The 23260-nt window shown below is 43.3% G+C and overlaps 1 protein-coding gene across 4 annotated transcripts in view; it reads left to right on the forward strand.

Moving 5' to 3' along the window:
* CMIP (c-Maf inducing protein) overlaps window positions 1-23260 on the forward strand; it is a 139146-nt gene that overhangs the window by 89941 nt on the left and 25945 nt on the right. For 2 of the 4 annotated variants that reach the window (XM_073582518.1, XM_073582523.1), the window contains exons 5-14: window positions 261-302; window positions 1738-1800; window positions 1924-2004; window positions 4621-4698; window positions 6682-6785; window positions 7515-7619; window positions 8509-8862; window positions 17158-17223; window positions 19700-19726; window positions 20006-20054. In XM_073582518.1, coding sequence (XP_073438619.1) covers window positions 261-302; window positions 1738-1800; window positions 1924-2004; window positions 4621-4698; window positions 6682-6785; window positions 7515-7619; window positions 8509-8862; window positions 17158-17223; window positions 19700-19726; window positions 20006-20054 — 969 coding nt within the window. The remainder of the gene's footprint in view (window positions 1-260; window positions 303-1737; window positions 1801-1923; window positions 2005-4620; window positions 4699-6681; window positions 6786-7514; window positions 7620-8508; window positions 8863-17157; window positions 17224-19699; window positions 19727-20005; window positions 20055-23260) is intronic. The other 2 variants (XM_073582525.1, XM_073582527.1) reach the window with 1 other exon arrangement.

Below are 23260 nucleotides of genomic sequence, written 5' to 3' on the forward strand. Positions count from 1 at the left end.
ATAAATAGCTTTTGGTTTTTTTTTTCTTATACGTTATCATAGTTAAAAGCACTTGCTAATGTTCTAAAGCGACTTTCCTCCTGAAAATTGGGTGAGTCACTATAATCATCGTTACACATAGGACCCCAGACCTCTAATCCAGTAAATTTATATTTAGGGTGAATTTGCTCGTTTTACCAAGTGTCCTGTCTTTTTGATCTGTGATGTCTCAGTTGTGCAGAGATGTTTGGAAGATAATTGTTGGTGGCTTATTCCTACAGAACATTAACCTAACCACTCAGGAGCATGAGAGCATCATTGTGGTGAGTCAAGATATTTCTATATTAATATTACTGCTTACATGGGTTTGGGTTTTGTAGGGCTCCACTTTACATACGATTGGTCAATGGGTAGATCTGTTTTAACACTTTACTTCAATAGTAGAAATAGGCAGCCGTATTATTGTTTGGTCTTTGGCGCAACACATTAATCTGGTCATGTTGCTTAGATTTTGAGGGAATTGATAACCTATCTCTAGTCATGTCATCAATCAATCTTTGACCTCTGCCGATCGGTATGATGATGGACCGAACTTTTGTGAAGGAAATTGCGTTGCGATCCCTGATGTCAAATTCCTTCCAATCAAAGATTGATGGCTTCTCCTAAGAAGCCATTAATGTCTCGGAGAACCTCTTCAAAATCCTGGACGAAAAAATTGCCAGCTAAACTTTTGATGTGTTAGCAAATAATTTTTTAGTCTTGCATCTTGGACAACTAGATCCCAGAATACGCTTCCGTGCAGCACCTTCCTCCAGCGGGAATTAATTGTTACGTCTAGCAATACGATAGCATTGCAATGGAGGCGAGAAGAGTAGCTGAGACCTTCCCCGGTATTTACAAAACCACATTTGGTTGCTTGGTTATGGGGTAATTAGGTGACCTGAGTTTTCTGAAAGTTTGACAGTTGTTTAAAAGAAACAAGAAATAAACAAACCGTCTGTGCTCGTAAAGTATCGTCTGTTGTAGGACTAGTAATGGAAAATGGAAAAACACCATAATTTTTAGAGCGCTCTGGTAGTCTGGTGTGAAGACTGAAGTGACAGCGTTAAACACAGCTCAAACCATTAACTTGATTTTTGTGTCTTTAAAATTTCATGATTTGCGCGGCGTCAGAGTCCTATGTAACAACGATAATGCCGATGTCTTCAGCGGTCATGTAAAAGTAGAGTAGGCTGCCAATCTCAGCCGCTTTCCAAGATGCATAGGAATATTTACCAACAATATTTGCCTTTTAAAGAAATTCACCGGAATATATCAAAGTAGACCTTATAGTGGACTTCAAGGCCATCAGGTGAATGGGAGTCCTAAGGGAACTTAGGATTTCTAAGCAAAGTATGAGATTTTTTTTCTCATTTTTTTTTTAGCGATCGACAATTCCAAGGCTACTTATGGATTTTTTTCTAAAATTGTATTTTTTAATTCTGCTAGAGGTGGGTGTGCTGCTGCAGTGATAGAGAAACTGTACATTTACTTGCTGTCTCCTCCATCTTTTATGTCAGTAATGGGTAAATGACATGGGTAAGAAAACAGTTCTTCTCTTCCCAGAGACAATTTTTAATTAAGTCAAACAAGTAGATGGCTGCCTCCACCTTAAGTAGGTGTCAGGTCAGAAGACGTAGGAGTATAATCTGAAGATTGACGTAATCCACAGTTTGTTCTGTGTTGTATAACATGCTTTTGTTATTTTATTTCTTTTAGGCTATTGCTCCTCTCTTGGAAAACAACCACCCTCCTCCTGATCTCTGTGAATTCTTCTGCAAGGTATGACATTTACGTGACCATGTTGGACAACATGTGTGTGTAAAACTGAAATAGGCAATATGATTGATTGTTGATTGATGGTTACCACCCAAGTTAATGACTGTGAATATTCTCTCTTTGCAGCACTGTAGAGAGCGCCCCCGTTCCATGGTGGTCATTGAGGTCTTTACCCCAGTTGTTCAAAGAATCCTCAAACACAACATGGTCAGTATTTCCTTCTAATACATGTTTATATTAGTTTATACATGACCGTTGACCCAAAAACTTTCATCATGGCTTAATGCTTCTTTCTTCCAAGGTTACTGTAGGTGACCCCTCCAAAATTTCTCGTAAGGCAGAGATTGCAATCGGCATTTGTTAAATCATCATCGTCTTGATTAGCTAAGTTTGACCTAAGGTATCCAAACCCAATAGATGAATGTCAGCCCAATCCTTCGATTTCAGCTGCTGACGAAGGTGTATTGTGATGTCTTGACTCTCCCCTGGGGGCAGGGAAAAGAAGGATTGGACATTAAGTTTCTACTTGCCCCATCCTTTTCTTATTTATATGATAAGCTGCCACCAGAGATGTTTGACATCAGCTTATTTTCCTCTCTTTTGAGAACAGATGGCGAACCAGTATGTTTACGTTGGGTTGGGAGGAATAAATCTAAGGCTTAAACCATAGACATCAGATACAATCTGACATTCCATATCAGATTTAATATTCCGATCCTAAAAAGCCACTGGTTGCCCAGACAGATGACTGGTGCCCAGCTCTGATGAAATTGGCCACACAGAGTCCACACAGAGTCCAACTCTATTGGTCATCCATGGAACTGGTGTGATACTTGATTCTCCAATGTAGTTTGTAAGATCTCTGCTTTCCACCAGAAAAATGTAAACCTTCATCCAAAGGTTGAGATCCTAATCTCTTCTCACCCTACCCAAACAGGCGTCGGCCTCAATAGATGTATCCAAAATCTCTCTCTCATGTTTTATGGATGGTTTTCAGCCATTGCATGGGTCCCACAAACTAACCACATATAGAGATCTTGAAAATGCTGAGAAATGGACAAACAAAGTATATAAGAAGAGATTGCAGAACTTTTCTATTACGCTATTAATATGTGTATGCATGAAGCCAGAAATACTATTTTTTAATATTTGGGTGACCTATTCACACCCCAACGTTATAACTGTAAAAGAACATCCAACACCGACACCGTTGGACATGTCCAGTTGATCCAGTCCTGGCCTTTGGGTTGTCCACCTCAATCTAAAGTAGTATTCATGATTCATCCTGTAACAAGTGCCAGGCTACTTCTATGGCACGGGTCTACTTATTTCTGCTCTCGAGTACCATCTAAAAGTCTAAGATCTGAACAAAGTAGATGGCTACATCCTTACTCATTCATCCACTTGCGCTCAAGTGAAAGGTATTCAAGAGGAATCTCTATAACATATTGCTAAACCTCTTGGAATGTAAGAAATGAGGACGCAACGTACCAGATGACTTCCATGGATGGTTAAAGGACTTCTGCCCTGAATTGCACCAGCTCAGCTTCTCCGCAAACATTTTTGTCGTATTGATGCAACCTTGAAAAATCAATGTAGTTGGGCAAGATGTTCAATGTGGAAGCATCTAATGGGCTTTAGATGGTCAGCCAGTTCCGCTAACATTTCAGTAGCGTAGAGGTCTTTTTTAATCACACCTTTTATAAAGTTAAAACATACTTAGCTTTTATTGAACAGGGTTGGTCTTTGATCTCATATGAGATACTGGTTATTGGGCAGGTAATAGTCTAAATTCAGCAGTGCTTTTCATTTTGGCTAAACCATGCCCCAAAAAGAGGCCCAGGCCTATTCTTAAGGCCCCAGAGACAAAAGGTCAAAAATCTCTGATTTAGAGAAATCCATTGGGTGAGGCGAGTGAATGTTTTCCCGAATCTAGATGACTATGTCTGTACTTTAGAGATGAGTGAATAAATTCACAGCTTCCTGGTCCAGCGGTGAGGTCATGATTCCTTTGAGCTACCTCTTACCTACTGGCATCCTGGGGCTCTTCTTTTGACTTGCTGGCCTGGCACAACGTTGTCTGGGTATCATGCTACAATGATGATATTACACTAGGCCAGCTAATCAAAAGTGGACTCCGATAGTAGCGCGTTTGTAGGGCTCTCCTGTCCAGTGGCCATGGAATACTGACCTTTCCTGCTGGACGGTGGTTCTGCAAATTTATTTATTCTTCACGGTCAAGTTTTTGGACAATGAACATCATCTTCTGGCCTCCCGTTCGCTACCTATATGCGGACTCTTATTTCTACGTAACTTTAAAAGTCCTCATACACATAATACTAGTGTTGGCCCAATATGCCGAGTTTGGCCAACCATTGTGAATGAGGACCTCCCAACTGTCCCCCCAATAGATGAAGTCAGGGTCATAAGGATCTGGCTGCCAAAACTTTTCTTCTCAAAGCACTAAGCTGCCGCCAGCAGAGATGTATGGCAGCGACTCTTTCTTAGAGAACGCAGGATGTATGGAGGACGCGAACAAACCATCATTTCTTTATAGAGGGATCTCCAACTGTGCTTGGTCTACAGCTTACAAAATCTTCTACCCAAGCTCCAAAATGGTAACAGTTATAGTTTAGCACTAGCCGGCGATAAAAAAATTTTTTGCTGGCGCACGACTATGACATAACCTGTATGCAAAGAACAGCGGGGACTCATATGCAAAAATTAAAGGAGAGCCACTCTCCAAATGATACGAACTGCTGTTTTAAAATGAATATCTATTTGCCCAATTCCAATAATTGAAGGGTATCAAATGAATTGCAGATGTACTGGATCTGTTTTACCGGCTTGGATACCTCTCTCTATCTGCTGGTGGAGGTTGGAAAACACCTGCATTTGCAGGTAATATTGTGTGTCGAATATCTGTTATGTCACATGTAATAGATATTTAGTTTTGTGTCAGGTGGATAGTTATTATATGTACATGTGAGAAAATCAGGCTCTTGTGAAATTTTTTTCTGAAAATGTGGTTTTTTTTTTTCTTCCCCCTCCCCCTCGGTTACATTATCCTTTACTATTGTGAAATCTAAACCTAAAGGCAAAATCTTACCGAACATAATAGTTTGTTTAGATTGTTGGTAATTTTACATTATTTTTGATTTTATAGTAAAATTCACCTTTCTTGGACTTTTGGTACATTTACAGGCTCCAAAAATGGCAGCCCCCGCGGACTGATAAAAATTTTCCCAAAAATCTACATCTTGGTTGTAGAAACTTATCACATATCGTGAAGTGTCTTAAGTCTATTTGTTGATCTGAATTCTGGAATTTATTTCACTCCTTCCCAAAAGTTTGCCTTCTTTTTTTTTTTTTCCCTTTAGGGCTGCAGAGAATTTCCTGATCTTGTGAAATGTAACTTTTGATCCAATTTTCTTATCTTCTCCAATTTCCAAAGTTTTTTTTTTAATTTTTAAATCCATTGGATAGGTGTTTGATTGCTGGGACCCCCGTCCATCACTGGGACAGGGTTCCAGAACCCCCATTTTTCTTCACTGCAGTTAGAGAACAGCATTAAAAAGAATCTGTAATCAGGTTTTTGGTGTCTTAAGTTGTGAAAGGGACCCCGATTCCAGCGGTGTATCACTTACTAGTTTTGATGAATCACATGATCTGCTGCAGCTCTGCTATTCTTCTCAATTATGAACTCTTGAAATGTAATCCATGGTATTCATGAGTTCAGGCTATCCAACTATTTGCAGGTTTCTGCCTATGCACGTGTAGACAGAAAACTGTGAGTCAGTGGTGTGGGCGGGGTGATACAGAGCTCAGCAGTGTGAAGACTAGCAGAGCTGCAGCAGGTGATACACAGTGATTTCAGCAAAACTACAGCAATAAGCCAATTAAAACTGTTTCAACCAAAGAGTTTTTTTGGCAGGGTAAAAATTAAAATTCCATTTATAAATTAGACTGATGTCATCTGAATCCACTGATTATCGACGAGTTCAGATGTCCGTCATGCGTAGGGGGGCGCCGGCCGACTGATGGTTGAGAGGGATGTCGAGATTTTGCACTGTCGATCGCATTGATCTCCCGGAGATAAAACATCGGCCGATGTGTCAGTCAGCGGCTTTCTCATAGAGAACATAGGAGCGCTTACATGCAGTTCTGTGCTTCCTTCACCCTCCCTAGGTCCAGCGCTGAGTCCCCACCGCTGCTGCCAGTGTCTGATATTGTCACGTCAGTAGCACTGCCGTTAATCACTGAGCTTCAGGGCCTCTTGCCCAAGTAGATGGCACAAGCCGCTCAGAGATGAAGAGCTTACTGAATGGCTGCAGTTCAACGTGACATCTGGAGCGTCGGTGGAAACTCAGTCCTGGAACGGGGAAGGGTGAGTAATAATCGTTTTGGGTTTTTTTTGGTCAAAAAAAGGATTTTCTGAAACAGGAAAACCCTTTTAATGGGAACGACTAAATACAGCGCTCAACAGTTTCCATAAGTCTCATATAGAAGAAAAGAAGCAGCAGCATGTATGCGCCACCTTGGCACTCCATCCAGTCTCCAAGTACAGTGATCAAGAAAGGTTCTACCGATCAGGGAGGTGTCAGCGAGGAAACCCCCAGCGATCAGACATTTATCATCCACTATGTAGATAGAGTATGTGATACATGTCATTTACAGGGGAAAATGCTTTAGGGGTGGGTTCACATGTTGCATTTATTTTGCTGTACTCCTCCGAAATAGCAGTAGCGGGATGACTGGACATAGGTACGCCGCATTGTGTGGCGACGTTGGCCGGACACAGGAGAATGGACGCCTCTCCGGGACTCTGGTGTCACCAATCTTTCAAACAGACTTTTTTGTTTTCTTCTCCTTGTTCTTGTGCAGGACTTTGGAAAGTGTCCTCGGTTACGGCTGTTCACTCAGGAGTATATTCTGGCACTGAACGAACTGAATGCGGGAATGGAGGTGGTGAAGAAATTTATACACAGGTCAGTGGCGGCTCGGCACGATTCGGTTTCTCGTGAAATAGAAATTCCTCGACCTCCATATTGGTGGGCAGCCTGTATGCTGACAACAGATCCCATCGTCCGGTAGTGCTCTGATAGATTATAGGCGGCCATTTTTGGATCTCCACCTTGACAAAGTTGACATCCTAAAGGTTTTTCTACTTTGCTTTATATCGAGGAATAACTATTTATACAGTTATCTAATATCACTAACCTTGGCCAGGCGCTTATTCCGCCACCCTCCATCTTTTCCCTACCGTAGGATGCTGTTCACATTGCCGTCACATTGACCCCCAAACTCGTCATTATCTGGTTCTATAGCCCTCCTGCCCCTAGTCCACTCAAGAACAATACGAGTAAAGCGAAAATGTCTTCTTATTGTTTTCATGAAATGCTTTAAATTCCTGGAAGGTTTGAACTCTGCTTTTTTTTTTTTGGCCTGACAATGATCATTAAATATAAAAAGTGCACCCGCACCAATCAATACCGCACAATGGCCTTGGGTGGCTGTTTGCTCTGCCCGGTAGGATTAGGCCGGGACAACATGTATAGATTTTGGCCTTAATCCGACCGTCATGAGGTCGGAACGTAATTCTAGACACAATGGGTTCAGTCATTTTGTTCACTTCACATTCAAATTTTTGATAGACGAATATCATCAAGGATACTTATTGGGTGGTGAATTCCAATCTCTGTTGTTTCTTTCCATAGCATGCACGGACCCACCGCAAACTGTCCACACCCTAGAGTCCTACCAAATCTGGTCGCCGTGTGCCTAGCTGCCATTTACTCTTGCTATGAAGAATTTATTAACAGGTTAGTATTTATTATGGTATTTTGTTAAAACTATCATAAAATTCTGATTGTTACGGGCTTGGCTTCTTAGACCTCCTAAAATTGGGCAAGTTTTGGGTCGTCTGTGGTAGGTGTGGTAGGACAAAGCCCTTAAATTGGCCATGCACATGCAATGGCTGTCGGCCACAAATTTGTTCAAAGTTGTACATGGCAGATCCTTACCTCTCATTTGTTGGGAGAGAGTCAGAGGCCACCATACACACTAGAATAAACTTCGATATCGGCGGCTTTGCCCAATGTTAGTCTAGTGGGCACGTGGCCTTTAATAGAATGCTCTCAGTGAGAAAAACAAGATAATTTTGTAGTTATGATACCTTTTAATGTCTTACTAGTAAGTAGTGCTGTTCAGTACATGTCTGCCCATAGTAACCTCTTACCGTAATATGGGTAAAAATGTCTGTTTTGGTTGGCTTTGTACGATCACTGGCCAAGGCTCTCAAAAAGATGCAATTTTTGTGGACCTTAGCCAGAAAATTGAGATCCAGGTGCTTGGAGATCTGGTGTTGACCTCTCTAGCCTGTGACTTCCATGTCAAACATATTCTGCTTCCTATAGCCAATGCATGGAAACACCCTAAAGACATTACATGGGTTGAAGGCCTCTTCATGTTCCTTAGATTAAGGGTTGGAAAAGCCAAAATGACTGTTGAATGTCTCCACCTAACGGAAAATTAATGTTTCTGATGGGTCTACCAGCAATAGAGCCGTGTCGATCTGGAGAAGAGAATTTTGGGAAGACCTAAGTAAATATTTATAAGATGACTTGGCTGTATAAGTTAATACTGCAAACCCACAATATTGAAATCCTATGGAAACCCACCAAATAAAATATATCCATATTTATTTTAAAGCCGGGACAATTCTCCGAGTCTGAAAGAAATCCGGAACGGGTGCCAGCAGCAGTGTGATCGTAAACCCAATATTCCCCTACGGCTTCTTCATACCAACCCGGACCTTGTCTCTCAAGAGGTGACGACAGCAGAATCTCGACAGAAGTCTGTCATCGTAACGTCAAACGAGATCCACGTGGAGGTTGAGCGCAACAACACAGTTAATCAGAAGCTAAAGGCCAACACCGGTAATGACAGCGAGCCCAACTTGATTGACTGTCTGCTCATCAGTCCAGCTTGTAGCACCATGAGTATAGAACTGAGCCCACAGGCTGAACGTGTGCTGGGGTGCTATGTGGAAATTCTGAAAATGCTGTAAGTAGCTGTCTATATATTATGTTATTGTTTAATGCCCATCTATTTGTAAATAAACTGGGTGACCACCAGTGTAACTCCCTAGCTGGGTGACCACCGGTATGACCCCGAGTGTACCCTCCGAAGTGGGTGATAAACGGTATGACCACTAGTATAGACCCCAAGCTGGATAACCACCAGTGTAGCTCCCAAGTGGTTACCACCAGTCTGAGTGACCTGGTATGACCACCAGTATGAATCCCAAACTATAGGTGACACCGATATGACCACCAGTGGAGCTCCCAAGGTTGGATGACAACCAGTGTAGTTCCCAAGTGGGTTACCACCAATCTGAGTGACCTGGTAAGACCACCAGTATAACTCCCAAACTAGGTGACCACCGATATGACCACCAGTGTAGCTCCAAAGGTGGATGACCACCAATATAACCCCTAGTGTTCCCGCCACAGTGGGTGATAATCGATATGACCTCTAGTATAGCCCCCAAGCTGGGTAACCACTGGTATGACTACCAGTGTAGCTTTCAAGTGGGTTACCACCAGTATTACCACCAGTCTGAGTGACCCAGTATGACCACCAGTATAACTCCCAAACTAGGTGACCACCAATATGACCACCAGTGGAGCTCCTAAGGTTGGATGACCACCAGTGTAGCTTCCAAGTGGGTTGCCACCAGTCTGAGTGACTTGGTATGACCACCAGTATAACTCTCAAACTAGGTGACCACTGATATGACCACCAGTGGAGCTCCTAAGGTTGGATGACCACCAGTGTAGCTTCCAAGTGGGTTGCCACCAGTCTGAGTGACTGGTTATGACCACCAGTATAACTCTCAAACTAGGTGACCACTGATATGACCAACAGTGTAGCTCCCAAGCTTGGTGATCAACGTTAAAACCACCAGTGTAGCTCCCAAGCTTGGTGACCTGTGTAGCTCCCTTTTTACTTGTACTATGTTATTTTTATACACTGCTCCTTTTACAATTCTGTACTCTGCAGGTCAGATCTCCCCCACCTTCTAAAAAAACACCAAGTTCCCAATTTATGCTCCTCAAAAGTAGATGTAGAGAGTGGCTTAATTTAACTAATTGTTTATTCTCTGAAAGCATATTATCCCTTATCCATAGGATAGAGGATAACGTGCTGATCGCTGGGTTTTCGACCACTGGAACCCCTACCTATCCTCGAAGCTATGTTGAAGAGCCTCGTCTTGAGTGGAGTGAAAGTTTGTATGCTCAACCTCCATTCATTGTCTATGGGATTGCTGGAAATAGCAGAGTACAGCACCCAGTTTTCTTCTGCAGTACTACTGGCGATGGTTGGAGCGGAGATCGAGCTAACGCACTTCCAAGCCATTCAAGACAGGGCTCCCAGTGGTAGGACTCCCAGCAATCTGCAAGTTATCCCCTAAGGTTAGGGAATTTCTTTTTTTCTCTTTATTTTTTGTTTTATACCATTTGGTGCTGAAAGTAAAAATAATTTATATCCTGGACAACTACCTCAATATGGTGACCTTGGTAATATGTTGCTGCATTGACCTAGTTTTTGTGCTTTGCGGGTAATATACGGGCGAGGACGTAAATATTTTTGGACTAAGGTTGTAAACTCGGTTTAATGTAAAGGAATGTGTCCTCGTGATAAGAGAGGACGGAGGGAGTGGTTCGGAGGGAGCCCTTGCGCTCTCAGCACTGGTAAATCCAGTGTCACCGGTCATCTCTCACTATGAAGGAAGTATTGGTTTCATTCCCTCGCTGACGTCTTTCCTTCATTTTATGGGAATGACAACACCCGGCCATTAATCCATTTTATACGCCTACGGTTTGACACTTATAAATAAAATACCCAGGTTATATATAGATATAGCAGATACGGGAGTGCAGGCTGAGCGTCTTCATCCATGGGCGACCTCTATAGTGGGTGCGGAGGTTGTAATCGTACATGTGCACTGTTGTTGCCCACAAAGCCCTTTGCCCCTTTGACTCCAGTACCATAGATAGTTGGGTCCCTGTTTTTTTTATGTTTTTTTTTTTACTTTCTTTTTTGAATAGGCCGTAGAACTTTAAAAGATATGTTCATCACCTTATTATTTTTGTGTTCATTTGCGTCTAAAATGGAAAGTTAAGCACATTTCTAAATAGTCTTCCATTCAATTTTTTATACCATTTTGCTGCTGCAAAGTGTCTGTAAATCCTTTATCTAAGCCGAGAGACCTACAAAAAATGCAAATCCATCAGCTCCTGATCCTCATGGCTCTCTGGTTTTCTCCTTTCTTTTCTCAGTGTTAGAGATAGCAGAGGGATGTGATTATACACAGTTCTTCGTTGGAGAGAGGGGAGAAAGTATGTAAAGTTTTATGGAGAGAGGGTGTAAAGTTTTATGACGAGAGGGGAAGAAAGGATGTAAAGTTTTATGGAGAGAGGGAAGAAAGGATGTAAAGTTTTATGGAGAGAGGGAAGAAAGGATGTAAAGTTTTATGGAGAGGTAAGAAAGGATGTAAAGTTTTATGGAGAGCAGGAGAAAGGATGTAAAGTTTTATGGAGAGGTAAGAAAGGATGTAAAGTTTTATGGAGAGAGGAAAGAAAGGATGTACAGTTTTATGGAGAGCAGGAGAAAGGATGTAAAGTTTAATGGAGAGGTAAGAAAGGATGTAAAGTTTTATGGAGAGAGGAAAGAAAGGATGTAAAGTTTTATGGAGAGCAGGAGAAAGGATGTAAAGTTTTATGGAGAGGTAAGAAAGGATGTAAAGTTTTATAGAGAGGGGGAGAAAAGATGTAAAGTTTTATGGAGAGAGGGGAGAAAGGATGTAAAGTTTTATGGAGAAAGGATGTAGAGTTTTATGGAGAGCAGTCTATAAGCAAAGAAAGGAGAAAAAAAAGTGCAGTTCTGTATCTGTGCTTGATACCTAAAAGCAAGTGAAAACAGCAACTCTTCGCATCCAGCATGTATTACTGAGAAGGACACTCCCACCAGAAAAATTAAATTCAAATCAGACTGTAAACTGCATATCAAGGGATCTAAAAATGTGGTCTGAAACTTAGTGAGGTTTTATTAATGCAAAGTAACCACTAAAAATGTAACAATTACTTTCAATTTTTCCATGTCAGTACAGCGGTTGGGTAACTTAAAGACTATGGACATGACCCCCTTTGGTTGCAAACTGTAGGGGGTTGAGGGGTAAAATCTGCATTAATTCTGAAGCCAAATATCTAATCTACGCATATTGCTGCAGATTTTCTGCAAAATGTATCTGGTCCTATTTCTGTACTGCTCAAAACTGTGAGGATTTGCCAAGAAAGTCTGAAGAAGTCATAATAGTGACCGTTACGTACCACCCAACTCTTGTCATTAACTTCTGAAAGGAAACAACCTAGACGTCTGTTTTATTTTATTTTTTTTAATTTCGGGTGGCCCCTTTAAGGACAGTTCTGCTTTTTTCCTATCTGGTAACATGTCGCTTGTTTTAGGAAATCAGATTTTTTTTTTTTTTTATGTGTGTGCCTCATTGTTGGGAAAATGCTGCGTTTCGTTATATTGCCAGGAAATATACGTCTCAAAAAGAAGGTCTAGCTGACCCTGCGTGATAGAGACGAGCGCCGGTTGAATATTCAGCCCTGCTCTGTGAATCACCATCTCCCAAACTGTAACCCCTATCAGGTGTTATGTCTGGGAGTGTTCCAGTTATAGCCCGTGTTACACGCCTTGCTCTTATAAAACAATATAAAAGTTATATCAATAGCTTCACGGGCTAGAAAGGTCATCTTTCCAACCAGAAATAGCGCCACCCTTGTCTATAGGTTGTGTCTGGTATTGCGATTCAGCTATAGTCGTAAGACTAGGGCAAAGCTGCAGTACCTGACTCAACCATGAAAAAAATCGGCGCTGTTTCTGAACGCTTTCCAGCTGCTAGTTCCTGAGGGTCGATGACGGCAGTGACATTTTGACCCTGCGTATATCAGACATTGTGAGCACCGATCTCTACGGTCAAATGAAGTTGAGTTATTGCAGCGAGCGACGCAAATTAAGTTGCGCAGGATGAGTTGTGCAATCATTTCCTGCTCAAGTCACATTCTTACTAAAGGGGTATTCCATATTCCGTAAATGTCTGGTAGCTGCAGCCCTCGGGGGTGGGACATATGTGGAGAGCTGGGATCCGCCTACTTGTCTGGTGAAGGCGCAGCCTCAAAGGATCACCATCATCATCATCATCGCTAGAAACGGTTAAGATTACAAAAGGCTTGTAAAAAAACGATTTACAGTTTATCAAGAAATTCTATAGGTTTACTGCTCATTGCCTAGGTTACCAGCCGCCTCTGCAGTCTTATCAGCGGCGGCCGATCTCCAAGAAGAGAAGCGCTAACAAGCTCATTGCTAGAGATCTTGCAAGTGAAGCAGGTCGTATTAAAGTAAGAAGGCTGGCCTGTAGTTCCACACCCAACCTGTGCACAGGAGTGGCACTGTTTTTTTTTTTTCTTTTTAAAGAATGCATCTATGTATTTTCTAATCCTGTACAACCTCTTAACATCACTCATTTTCAACAAGATCGCTTTACTACATAGATCCCAAGAGATAGAAGGGGATATTTTACCAGGCAGAGCTCTCTCGCAGCATAAGGTTTCTTAGTTGCATTAATGTAATTTCCTAATCTGTTTCCTAACCGTGCAGACTAATACTAACCACATACCCCTAGACTTTGTACTTACAGCTTATATGTGTATATTCGGCCATTTGCTCTTCCAGGTTGGTCTCTGTTATCATCTGTTGCTTTAAAGGGAATATTTCAGCAGATTTTTGATGTATAATCTGAGAGCAGTATGATGTAGAGACTGAGACCCTGATTCCAGCGATATATCACTTACTGGGCTGCTGATAAAATCAATGTTGTCTCTGCTGCAGAACCCGGAATGCTGAGCTGTGTATAACCCCGCCCACATCACTGATTGGTCGCTTTCTTTGTAGACTTAAAAGTGACAGAAAGCTGCCAATCAGTGCTGGGGGCGTGGTTGGACCAGGAGGCACGAGACACCTAGTCCTATAGTGATAATCTCCTGCTGATAAAAGATTGATTTTATTGAAATAACAACACCCTACCCAGTAAGTGATACGTCACTGGAATCAGGGTCTCTTCCCCTACATCATGCTGTTCTCAGGTTACATAGCAAAATCTTGCTAACAGATTCCCTTTAAGGATTTTTGTGCTCCATCAGTGTCTTGGTTATGCCCATTTGTAAGATAGGGAAATACATACGCACATATGCACTTTCTGGGAAACCAGTTCTTAAAAAGGAAATTGCGCAAGTCTATGGGATTTTGGTTTGAAGCTGTCAGATCTTTCAGCAGCAGAGGAAATGGGGTCAGGATTGCAGAGGGGTCACAATTTCATATAAAGAAGCGCATGGACTGAGAACAGGGTGTACCTTATCATCGGGACGAATAGAGGGAAATAAATCCTTATTTTATTTCCAGGGCACCCGCCATGTCATTGCTACTATACCTCTGCTCTCCTCTCATCTGATATAGGGCCATTGGGCCCATCAGGTTGGTGGTGCGGCTCCTCCACACGTGAGCCCGGCCTCACAGAACAAGGCTACAGTAAATCTATTCTCGGAGGGAGCAGCTGCTTTACATTCCCTAATGCCCATCATAAACACAAATCTCATGTGTTGGGCACAGTAGTAGTGGAAAGTTCTCCATGAGGTACAGTATCAGGCGATTCCATTATCTGCGCGGTGGTCACCTGCTGTGGCAGTCATTTACAAGAATCTTAGGCACAGTTATGGTATCTCGCACTCTCCGGTGACATTATTCCAGGCTCTGCTTTCAGGCAGTCCTTGTTTAAAAGTAAATGACCAGGAACGTTTCCCAGCATTTGCCTCTGGTGTCTTCCAAGGGACATCAGAGCTTCCTGGATCACTGGTTGGGAAATTCTGTCATAGAGATACATCAAATGTTCCAGTCCATGGGGGTCAATCTGCTGTGAACCCACTGATCCCCCGGCGTGCGTCAGTTTACTGTGACCCCTCTTATCCCCCTGCGTCAGTCTGCTGTGACCCCACTTATCCCCCTGGGTCAGTCTGCTGTGGGACCACTTATCTCTCTGGGTCAGTCTGCTGTGACCCCACTGATCTCACTGCGTCAGCCTGCTCTGACCCCACTGATCCCTCTACGTCAGTCTGCTGTGACCACACTGATCCCCCTGTGGCAGTCTGCTGTGAACCCACTGATCCCCCGGCGTGCGTCAGTTTACTGTGACCCCTCTTATCCCCCTGCGTCAGTCTGCTGTGACCCCACTTATCCCCCTGGGTCAGTCTGCTGTGGGACCACTTATCTCTCTGGGTCAGTCTGCTGTGACCCCACTGATCTCACTGTGTCAGCCTGCTCTGACCCCACTGATCCCTCTACGTCAGTCTGCTGTGACCACACTTATCCCCCTGTGGCAGTCTGCTGTGAACCCACTGATCCCCCGGCGTGCGTCAGTTTACTGTGACCTCTCTTATCCCCCTGCGTCAGTCTGCTGTGACCCCACTGATCTCCCTGCGTCAGCCTGCTCTGCTCCCTCTACGTCAGTCTGCTGTGACCACACTGATCCCCCTGCGGCAGTCTGCTGTTTCCCCACAGATCCCCTTGGGGTCAGTTTGCTGTCTCCCCACTGATCTCCGTGGGTCAGTCTATGACCTCACTTTCCCCCCTGGGTCTGTCTGCTGTGACCCCGCTGATTCCTTTGGGTCAGTCTGCTGTGACCCCACTGACCCCCCTGGGTTAGTCTGCTATTTCCCCATTGATCCTCGTAGGTCAGTTTTCTGTGACCCCACTGTTTCCCCTCTGTCAGTCTTCTGTGACCCCCACTGATCTCCTTAGGTTAGTTGTATGTAATCCCACTGATCCTCCTGGGTCAGTCTGCTGTGACCCCACTGATCCCCCTGGTTTAGTTTGCTGTGACCCCGCTGATCCCCCAGGGTCAGTCTGCTGTGTTCCCAAGGATAGCCTGCAGCTACTCATTCAAGTGCCATGTGACCTTGGCCTTTATTGTGATGAAGAAGGGACATAACCTTACATTATTGTCCATGGCAACTGTCTTAAATGAAGCCATGAGGGCATGGTCCCATAACGGTGGCCACAGTCTCTCCATTGACTGCTGGAGGACGTTATGGGAAATCCTAGCATTCCCATATATGTAGCCCATGGCTGTTTGGTAGCAATATTTAACATTACCATAAAGGTTTGCAGGAACCCTGCTTCTGCATCAGTGTCGTTACTCGATGGCGGTCAGACCAGGGTAGTGTTATCCATCTTCGGTTAGCACTCAAATGCCGGCATCATCATGACGGCTACAATGCCAGTATTCGAGTGCTTGAAGTTCACACGGTCCTGTCCCAGCTACCATTGTGTACTGGCATGGCAGATTTACTGATGTTGAACCTAATATAGCCATTCTGGCAGGGATTTTCAAAGTAAGTACACCAGCTTCACTGGGTCCAAGAGACCAATTTCCGAGTGTATGCAGTTTGTATTGTGAAATCTGGTGACAAATGCACTTTAAATGGGTTTCCCGAGATTTTTCTCTAGCCTTCATGGGCTGTGTGGCCCAAGGACAGGAACGCCAGTGTCTCTCTTAGGGTGGCTTCACATTAGCGTTCTTGAGTGCAGCGCCTGCGGCGCATCCATGCGCCATGCGCCCCTTTCTTTAACATGGGGGGCGCATGGTCTTGCGTTTGCACACGTTCATATGCGTTTTCGTGCGCATGTGTTTTTTAGTCGTGTGTGCCTTTGCACTCCAGACGCAATATGTTGTATTTTTGGGTGCACCGAAATTTGTCAAAAAAACGCTTGCGCACGGAATGCGACAAAAAAACGCATTACAGTCTATGGGAACGCAGGCGTGCACATGGAAATGCGCACGCCTGCGTATTGATGAACATGCGTTTTTGTCGTAAAAATGTGTAGACACTGGGTTTACCCATAAAGAACGAATGCGCCTAAAAAATGCAAACGCATGCAGAAACGCATGATGCGCTGCGCACAAACGTGCTAATGTGAAACCACCCTTAAAGTGCCCGAAGGGTCTGTGACACCACCCCGACCTCCAGATGATCATCGATAATTCCGGCCGAGTTCACGCCATAGCAATGGCCCCAATGTTTCCACGAATAACCCATACTGGTTCAGTAACAAAAAGGCTCATCCATTTTATTTGCTTCATGATTGGGCTGGTATTGCACATATGTATTTTATGATGTTTTCTTTGTATAAATATTACTTGGCAGAAAGGCTCACGACGAAATTATATTTGTCTTGCAGGTCAGACTACGATGATTGGCGGCCAGCCCTGGCCAGTTTGCTGCAACCCATCCCATTTCCAAAGGAGTGAGTAAAGCCTAGTAACAGCTGCCTTAATGCAAGAAATGTTATTTTATGCTTCGTTTAGCTTTATTTTGTGTTGTTGTTGTTGTTGTTTTTTTTTTTTGAGTCTGAAGTTGGAATATCCAAAAAAAGTCTCCAATCTCTTAGTAATGGGCACACGGAGGTAGGAAAAAAAATAGAACTGTCCCAACTTGGCACCACTCCCCCGTAATCATTGCAGCCTCCCCCCAACACTCCTCTGGCGATCTGCTGTGTATGGGGGCGCCGGCCGACTGATGGGTGAGAGAGATGTCTATCAGACATGTGCGATTTCAGATTGGCTTTGTCATAGAGCGCTCCGGTGTATGGGAGAGTCGGCTGAGAAGGCTGTCGGCCAACAGGCATCTATGGCCGGCTTTGCGGGAGCAGCGGAGGAGACTCGGCATTGGACCCGTGGAGGTTGGGCACAGTTTGTTTTGGCATACAATGTGATCAGTTACTGTACTTAGACCTCCTTACATTTTGGGAAGAGTGGGGGACATGGATTGTGGACTCTCCTTGGCGCTCCTGATCAGGAGCGGAGAGTCTCCGGTCGGGTCCTTCGGTATCGGCATAGGAAGCATAGAGTCACTCCTTGTTTTGACGGAGTTGAAGTGGATATTTGCCTCTGAAACAACAGGACTCCTCCAGGACTGGACTAATGAGCGTTTGTAAAAAAAAAAATCTTCTCCATGGAGAACGGCTATTAACAGCGGTAATTGTCCCATTTACCAACCAACTGCACTCAAGGGTCCCGGTTACTTGGCACGTGGATCGGGCGCGGCCAGGTGACTGCAGGTATTAAAGTTATAGGCAGCAAAAAAACCACCCTGGCGTCATTTGGCCGAATTTGTCTTCCCGCGATGCACCGGGGACGGCATTATTCCACTGTGATGCAAGGCGCTCCTCCGCAATGTCACCTCTAATTGCGTTGTCATTCTCATTAATGAAGATGTGACCGAGGTTTAATTAAGTCACTTGGGCTCTCCGACAAAATAAAAGTAGTCACAGAATAAAGTTTATGTGCGAGCGGCAAGGGAAGGGAAGCCGCTGAAATGGAAACAGTCGAACCCGGAAAACAAAAATTCCACTCTTGTGACGGTTTGGCTACAATACGAGCCCTTCCTATAATGTTCCGGCATCATTGAAACAAGGATTGAGTATATATATATATTTTTTTTTTTTTATTTTTTTTTTTTAATTTTTGGAAATGTATTTTTTTCATGTCACAATTTGTATTTTAAAAAGATAGATAAATCTTGCAATTTTCACACTGGTCATTTTAAACTTGTTGGCACAGAAGACTCCCGAGTTGCGCTGAAATTTTTAGACTTTTCAAAGCAATTTACACCAGAATTCTGGCAAAATTGCTTTGATGAATCGAGGCCACACTTTCTGTTCTTTACGAAAGATTTTTGAGATGTCTCATTGTCTTCACAGTCAGGTCTACAATTACTGATAGCACCTCTCTCTACACAGTTGATAACCCAACAGTGGAGTTTACAGTAGACGATGGCACAGCTCCATCACCTTTCACACGCTCATTAGATGCTTCAGGGTATTGCTGCTAATGTGCATGGGCATTTCTTCTTGTTTCAGTCTAGAATTATTTTATATCTACCAGCACCAATTAGGCAGCCATAACCAGATATCCTTAACTGTTTAGGGTAGACACAGGGTGTCTTACCTTTCTGAATTTTTACCTTTTTGTTGGGTTTCTAAGGGCTATAATAGTTTGAAACGTGTAAGCTTTTCCCACCATGCTGTTTTTTTTAAAGGGGATCCGTCAGGACTATTTTACCACTGAAATGATTAGACAGGGCCTATTATAACAATAAAAATGATACCAGTCTTGTAGTAATCCGATATGACTGCCCTGAGAAAAAAAGCTTTGAGCTCCACTTGCAAATTAACCAGGAAATGCATTGGGGGCGTGTCAGTGCACTCAGTGTATCAACACACCCCCATGCACTTCCTGGCTAATTTGCATGCGGCATCAAAGCTTAATATTCAAGCACTAGCACATTGAATTACTACAAGACAGGTATCATTTTTATTGTCTCATTAAGGCCCACACATCCAGATCACTACTTTCAGTAATCAACAGATTCCCTTTAAAAATATATATATATTAACCCAATTATTTAAATGCTGGTGGACTTCTTCATGAATAGTTTCCTTTACCGGGGCATAATTAGGTCTGGATAATAACTAAATAAATTTATATCATTTTTTTTTTTTCAATTTGCTTTTCCTGCTGCTACCTGACATTGGGAACTCGTTTTTTTTTTTTTCAATAATACTTCTGTATAAAATGCTTGATGATGAGTTTTAAGAAATATTGGATAGTGGGGTCTATCCAAGTTCATCAGTATCTGAAAAAAACATGGCCCCTGGGTAATATGTGATTAATATGGAGAACATCACGATTATAAGTAATATCTGTTCCTTTCTGTTACAGAGCTCTCGCCCATGAAACCTTTACAAAGTAAGTATTAATTACTGCCGGTTATAAAAACACCAAGAGCTACGTAATACTTCAATGTAGTAAAAAATAAATAAATAAAAATCTAAAATATTTCCTCTGTAACTTTGGACGTGACATTCTTTTCATCTCGTACAATACAACCATTGTGATCTATCAGTAGGAATGAGTCTATAGGAAAACACGCTCTCGGGAAATGACCTGTTATTATGTATACCTAATGAACGCAGAACCTTCCCAGCTGAGCCAAGTAACCCGTGTTTTCTTGTCCTGCCCATGTAGAGAACTGAAATACGTCATTCAGAGATTTGCAGAGGACCCCAGGCAAGAGGTAAGAGTTTCCCGTGGGTCCAATAATGGTGAGAAGAGATGGATCCTTTGTATTATTGTGGGATATTGCAGGGCAGCTATGATAAAAGCATGTTCTCGCCTTGTATGAAATTATGGAGATAATGTCATTGTCCAAATCTGCCATAATGGCTATTAAATTACATTTGCCACTAAGCCTATCTAATTTGCATAAAGATATTCTAGTTGTCGAAGAGCTTGTTCACACAGAGTTGTCGTTTTTTCATGCGCCTACAGTTTAACGTTCCCAATGGAAAAACCAGGTTGCTATCATTTCATTAAAGGGGCTCTCCGGGAATGAAAAAAAAAAATGCCATTATAAATAGCTGCCTCTGAGTGTATGTAGTGGGAACCTCCGATACTGTGACCTGGAGATAGCCTGACATATTGTGATATCTAATCTCCAGTTCATGGCAGCCACTCAGCATTTAGAAAGACAGAGTGGACAGCAGTGTGAGCAGCCTCTTCTTACTTCAGCACCCCTGGTATCTCTAGTATTAGATCAGATAGACATGGAGGACATCAGTGTGATTGGCCTCGTCTTACCTCAACACCCATGGTATCTTCAGTTTTAGATGAGAAAGACAGGGTGAACAGCAGTGTGAGGGGTGTCTTCTTACCTCAGCATTTCTGGTTTCTCCTCTATTAGATGAGATAGACAGGGTGGACAGCAGTGTGAACAGCCTTGGTATTTGCAGTATTAGATCAGAAAGACAGGGTGGACAGTGGTTTGAGCATCATCTACTTGTCTTAGCACCCCTGGTATCTCCATTGTTAGACCAGATAAAGCAGAGTGGACAGCAGTGTGAGCAGCCTCTTTTTACCTCAGCACCCCTGTTATCTCTAGTATTAGGTCAGATAGACAAGAAGGACAGCAGTGTGAGCAGCCTCTTTTTATCTCAGCACCACTGGTATCTCCATTGTTAGGTCAGATAGACAGGAAGGACAGCAGTGTGAGCAGCCTCTTTTTACCTCAGCACCCCTGGTATCTCCAGTATCAGGGTAGATAGACAGGAAGGACAGCAGTGTGAGCAGCCTCTTCTTACCTCAACATCCCTAGTATCTCTAGTATTAGGTCAGATAAACAGGAAGGACAGCAGTGTGAGCAGCCTCTCCTTACCTCAGCATCCCTGTTATCTCCAGTATTAGGTCAGATAGACAGGAAGGACAGCAGTGTGAGCAGCCTCTTCTTACCTCAACATCCCTGTTATCTCCAGTATTAGGTCAGATAGACAGGAAGGACAGCAGTGTGAGCAGCCTCTTCTTACCTCAGCACCCCTGGTATCTCCAGTGTTAGGTCAGATAGACAGGAAGGACAGCAGTGTGAGCAGCCTCTTCTTACCTCAACATCCCTGGTATCTCCAGTATTAGGTCAGATAAACAGGAAGGACAGCAGTGTGAGCAGCCTCTCCTTACCTCAGCATCCTTGATATCTCCAGTAGTAGATCGGATAGACAGGGAGGACAGCAGTGTGAGCAGCCTCCCCTTACCTTAGCACCCCTGGTTTATCCAATATTTGGTCAGATAGACTGGGTGGACAGCAGTGTGAGCAGCCTGTCCTTACCTCAGCACCCCTGGTATATCCAGTATTTGGTCAGATAGACTGGGAGGACAGCAGAGTGAGCAACCTCTCCTTACCTCAGCACCCCTGGTATCTTCAGTATTTGGTCAGATAGACTGGGAGGACAGCAGTGTGAGCAACCTCTCCTTACCTCAGCACCCCTGGTATCTTCAGTATTTGGTCAGATAGACTGGGTGGACAGCAGTGTGAGCAGCCTCTCCTTACCTCAGCACCCCTGGTATATCCAGTATTTGGTCAGATAGACTGGGTGGACAGCAGTGTGAGCAGCCTCTCCTTACCTCAGCACCCCTGGTATCTTCAGTATTTGGTCAGATAGACTGGGAGGACAGCAGTGTGAGCAACCTCTCCTTACCTCAGCACCCCTGGTATCTTCAGTATGAGGTCAGCTAGACAGTGTGGACAGCAATTTTAGCAGCCGCTTCTTACCTCAACAATATCCACAAGGTGAAATTCCAGTAGTCGAGACATGACTTGGTGAGGTCTGCCCAAGTGGCACAATTAGAGGACACATATTACTAAAAAGGGTCACCTGAGTCTCTGCAGGAGGAGGAGATGACATGAATGTCACTTTTCCTCCACTTGCTATGCAAGGACTGTAACATGGCTCTATTGAAGTGAATGGGTGGCTGGGGGCCACCACTATGTTGAGAAAATATGTCTTTCATTTTTAGGATAGGTGGGGGTCCTATCAGTCAGGTCCTTATTGATCAAAAAGTGGTTGCATATTTGTTTTACTTAAATAGCGCCATCATATTCCACAGCACTTTACAGATGTTATCATTGTCCCCATCGGGACTCACTATCTAAGCTCTCGATCAGTATGTCTTTGGAGTCCCAGTGACATTCTATAACATAGGAAAAGCCCCTTTAAATTTCCTGTGCAAAGTCTGCATTGAGCTTCAGGAACCAATGATAGGTCTGGTGTACCCGAAATCGCTAACATTACACCTTTACATTAAGAAACTTCTAGCAAGCTCTGTGTGACTTGTGACCATTCTCTCACAGCATGTGAGACGATGTGCAACGGTAGTCTGAGGTTAGCGGATGATCTCATAGCGTTACCACTGTCATTAAGAAATACTTCTCGTTTCCTGTAAACTGGGTCAGATGTTTAAGCACAAAGAACATGTTTGTTAAAAGATGATCTGAATTGTCGGCCCCCATCCTCAGCAATTACGGGAACATTTACACTTCTTTGTTAAAGAGGGGTCAAGGAGAGAAATGCTTAAAATTACACTGACCGATTTCTGTGCCCCCTGCATCTCCCTGACTAAAATGTTACCTTTTTGAATGCCGCATGTTAAGTGATTGTATATTTTTTTTATTTCTTTTTCTGCCCTAAAGGTGTGTCTTCCTTCTTTAACATTTGTGGTCTACCGGTGACAGGTGTCCAGTTGGCCCCCATATATCTACAATCGATTTCATTATGCTGAAGCTTGTGTATTCTTACTACCATCTATATATTAAACTCCAGTTGTCCTTCAAGTGTGAACTTTTTATATACGTCACTTTAAATGGGTTGACCACCATTAATTTGTATGATAAAAACTGCTCCAGGGTGGTGTAAAAATACAGATTCATAATTTTAAATGGGTTGACCACTATTA

The sequence above is a fragment of the Dendrobates tinctorius genome, unplaced genomic scaffold, assembly GCF_039654945.1.
Source record: "Dendrobates tinctorius isolate UK_male_01 unplaced genomic scaffold, ASM3965494v1 ptg000009l, whole genome shotgun sequence".
Taxonomy (NCBI): Eukaryota; Metazoa; Chordata; class Amphibia; order Anura; family Dendrobatidae; genus Dendrobates; species Dendrobates tinctorius.